We start from the raw sequence: 2,662 nt of genomic DNA, 5'->3' as shown, positions 1-2,662 counted from the left end.
TATATATATATATATATAGTTTTTCCTATATATGTATAATTGTGATATTATTGTACTATAAATATAGAAGTCACAACATATACATATATGTATATATAGGGTATCCCAGAATTAAATGAACAATTTCATGAATACGTAGAACAGATTGAGATAAACAAAAAAGTATTATATTAAAAAATATAAAAATATTAAATAATATAAAAGTAAATCATTTTGCAAACAATATGCAAAATTTCGAGTTGTTATATAAATTGTTTTAATTACCTCTCGTATATGTTCATCCACCATCCTCACAGTATCACCATCCAAACAATCAATGCCTGCAACTTGAATTTCAGCATCTTGTGAACCTATTTCTTCTTGGGAAACCACTTGCTCACCACCAGCCAAATCCATTTCATCCATCACTTGCATTGTATGTATAGTAGGTTCTGCAGTCTCATGAGCTACAGTCGAATGACTTTGTACATCTTTAATATTATTCTGTATATTGTTCAAATTACTTTGAATTGTACCCATATCATCTATATTAGCCAAGTTGTGCCCTGATATATGTACAACCTCTTCTTTTCCAATTTCCTTTAACATTTCCATAAATATTCCTTCTGTATGTAAGCATTTCTCACGAAAGTCAAACAACTGATCTAATTTAAACGCACATTCTTCACACACCACTTTGGGCAGCTGATCTGTCAGTGACACCTAAAATTTGTGAAAATATATAGTTTTCAAAGTATCATGTTTTATATTTTGAACAACTTTCAATAAAAATAATCTGTCCTGATTGTCTTTGCAAATGCCTTGCAAAAACCTCAATAATTTCTTCGTATTCTTATTTGAAATGACAATCTTAAAAATAAAATAGCAAGAGTTGAAACAATAAAAGTAATTCTTGAAACAAATAGATAAAAAGAAGCATAGCAGCTTCAATTCAAAGGCTAAATGATCGTTAATCAGAAACAATTGTCAAGAATAATATATTTGTGTCATGATAGATAGAAATATCAGTAAACCAGGGCCCGAATCAAATTTGAGCCACCAATATTGATTCGCGGATTAATATCGTATGGCCGTGTTGTATTTTACCTGAACTGGTAGGCAAGCTGCTATTTTCTTGTCAATGTTGCGCATTTGGTCGCCGGCCTCGAAAATCGGTAGACCCATCAAGATGTCAGTTTTAACCGCGCACAGACGGCATAGGTAATCAAACTCCTCCACAACGGCCATATCAACAGGACTATGAACGTATATCGTCTTTTTCTAGGTGCTAGCTAAGTACCGACACTGTTAACGGAAGAACCTCAGAAAATGAAGCGATCGAGATTTGTCAATTTCGCGACGCGCATCGCAAGTCCACGGCGTCTCACTTCTAGTGCTTGCGAATGTCAACGAAGCGACGAAGCATCCTTACAAGATAATTGTTAAGCCAGCCTGTATCATCCATACCGTTGGCAATGGATTCTCGCGGTCGGCCACCGATCGCCTCGGGGATAAGCGAAGTCTCTCTCTCTCTCTCTCTGAATATTAGCTCTAGGCACTCAAGAAGGGGTAAACGATGGGGAAGAATCAGTTGGCCAAAGTAGGGATGAGCGATAATCGATCGGTAAATCGATACTCGATTTGTTGTTGAGTCCTCTCGATGTTTTCAAAAGCTATACTCCAATCATCGAATAAAGAGTGAGTCTTGTGCGAGTCGCTGACGAGTATGGACATGTTTGTTCGGTGCACGGGCCCTTTGTTCGTTTAGAACCCAACTATTTTTGGACAAAGTCGTTGGTGCCTCGGCAAAACGCATTTCGGAATCCTAATATTTCACATTAATACTCTTCAATTTCATTCTACATAAGTTCATTCTCTAATTCTTATCTGACACCAACTAATCAATTTAATTTCCGTTCTCTTCTGGATCCTCTTTAACTTTTTGTGTCCTTTCGTGAAAGATCCTCTTAATGGATTCCTGAAACCGATATTGAGAGAGAGAGAGAGAGAGAGAGAGAGATTGAATAAAGAATAGAAAGGAGCGTAAAGAGAAAATCCTTTGTTAGAAGTGCAAAGGATGTGACATATTGGGGTGTGTTCCAAAAATCAACTTTGGTTACTACGGTTACTTTAGGTACCCGTTCCAAATTACCAATATGGCTGGTTGGTTAACCAATGATAATCGTTCCAAAATGCACAGTTAGTTATCTATGTGGGTAACTTTCTGATCTCGCAAAATTGAAAGGTTGTGATGGTTACCACCATACAAAATGCGGTAAAAATACGTAATGTACGAACTGGATTTATATAACTGGACTTGGTCCTATAGATCTGGAACAATAAAAATAGTCAAAAATTTACACATACATAAGCAAATTGATATTAAACAAATAGGTAAAATGTTGCAGTGAAATTTATTGACTATTGACTACCTAATTTATTCTCTAAATTATCAAAAACTGTGGAATTCATTCAAAAATATTCTTTTAATTGTTTTTCGGTAAGCTGTAGTATTATATTTTTCATATAACCTTCAATACGAACTGCTTTTTTAACTTCGCCATGAATTTTCATATTTCCTTCTAAATTCATGAGTTCCTGCAAACTTTTCTTCATTCTCATTATCGCTATCACTTTCCACGATTGTCATGACACTTACTAAATATCTGCTTGTACAATTACT

The 2,662-nt window shown here is 35.2% G+C and overlaps 1 protein-coding gene across 3 annotated transcripts in view; it reads right to left on the bottom strand.

The window, feature by feature from the left end:
- The window catches only part of LOC106749829 (zinc finger protein 2 homolog), a 7,266-nt gene extending 5,278 nt beyond the window's left edge, over window positions 1–1,988 (bottom strand). Inside the window, exons 1-3 of one of the 3 annotated variants that reach the window (XM_014629682.1) lie at window positions 1,087–1,988; window positions 516–702; window positions 265–446 (exon numbers count right to left, since the gene is read on the bottom strand). In XM_014629682.1, the coding sequence (XP_014485168.1) occupies window positions 265–446; window positions 516–702; window positions 1,087–1,227 (510 nt within the window). In that variant the 5' untranslated portion in view covers window positions 1,228–1,988. Of the gene's footprint in view, window positions 1–264; window positions 703–1,086 lie in introns of all 3 variants that reach the window. The other 2 variants (XM_014629679.1, XM_014629680.1) reach the window with 2 other exon arrangements.
- Between the last annotated feature and the right edge of the window lie 674 nt (window positions 1,989–2,662).

This window comes from Dinoponera quadriceps, unplaced genomic scaffold (genome assembly GCF_001313825.1).
Source record: "Dinoponera quadriceps isolate SergipeBrazil2010 unplaced genomic scaffold, ASM131382v1 scaffold4447, whole genome shotgun sequence".
Lineage (NCBI taxonomy): Eukaryota > Metazoa > Arthropoda > Insecta > Hymenoptera > Formicidae > Dinoponera > Dinoponera quadriceps.
Note: the sequence above shows the minus strand (reverse complement) of the source record. Positions and strands in the feature narration are given on the sequence as shown.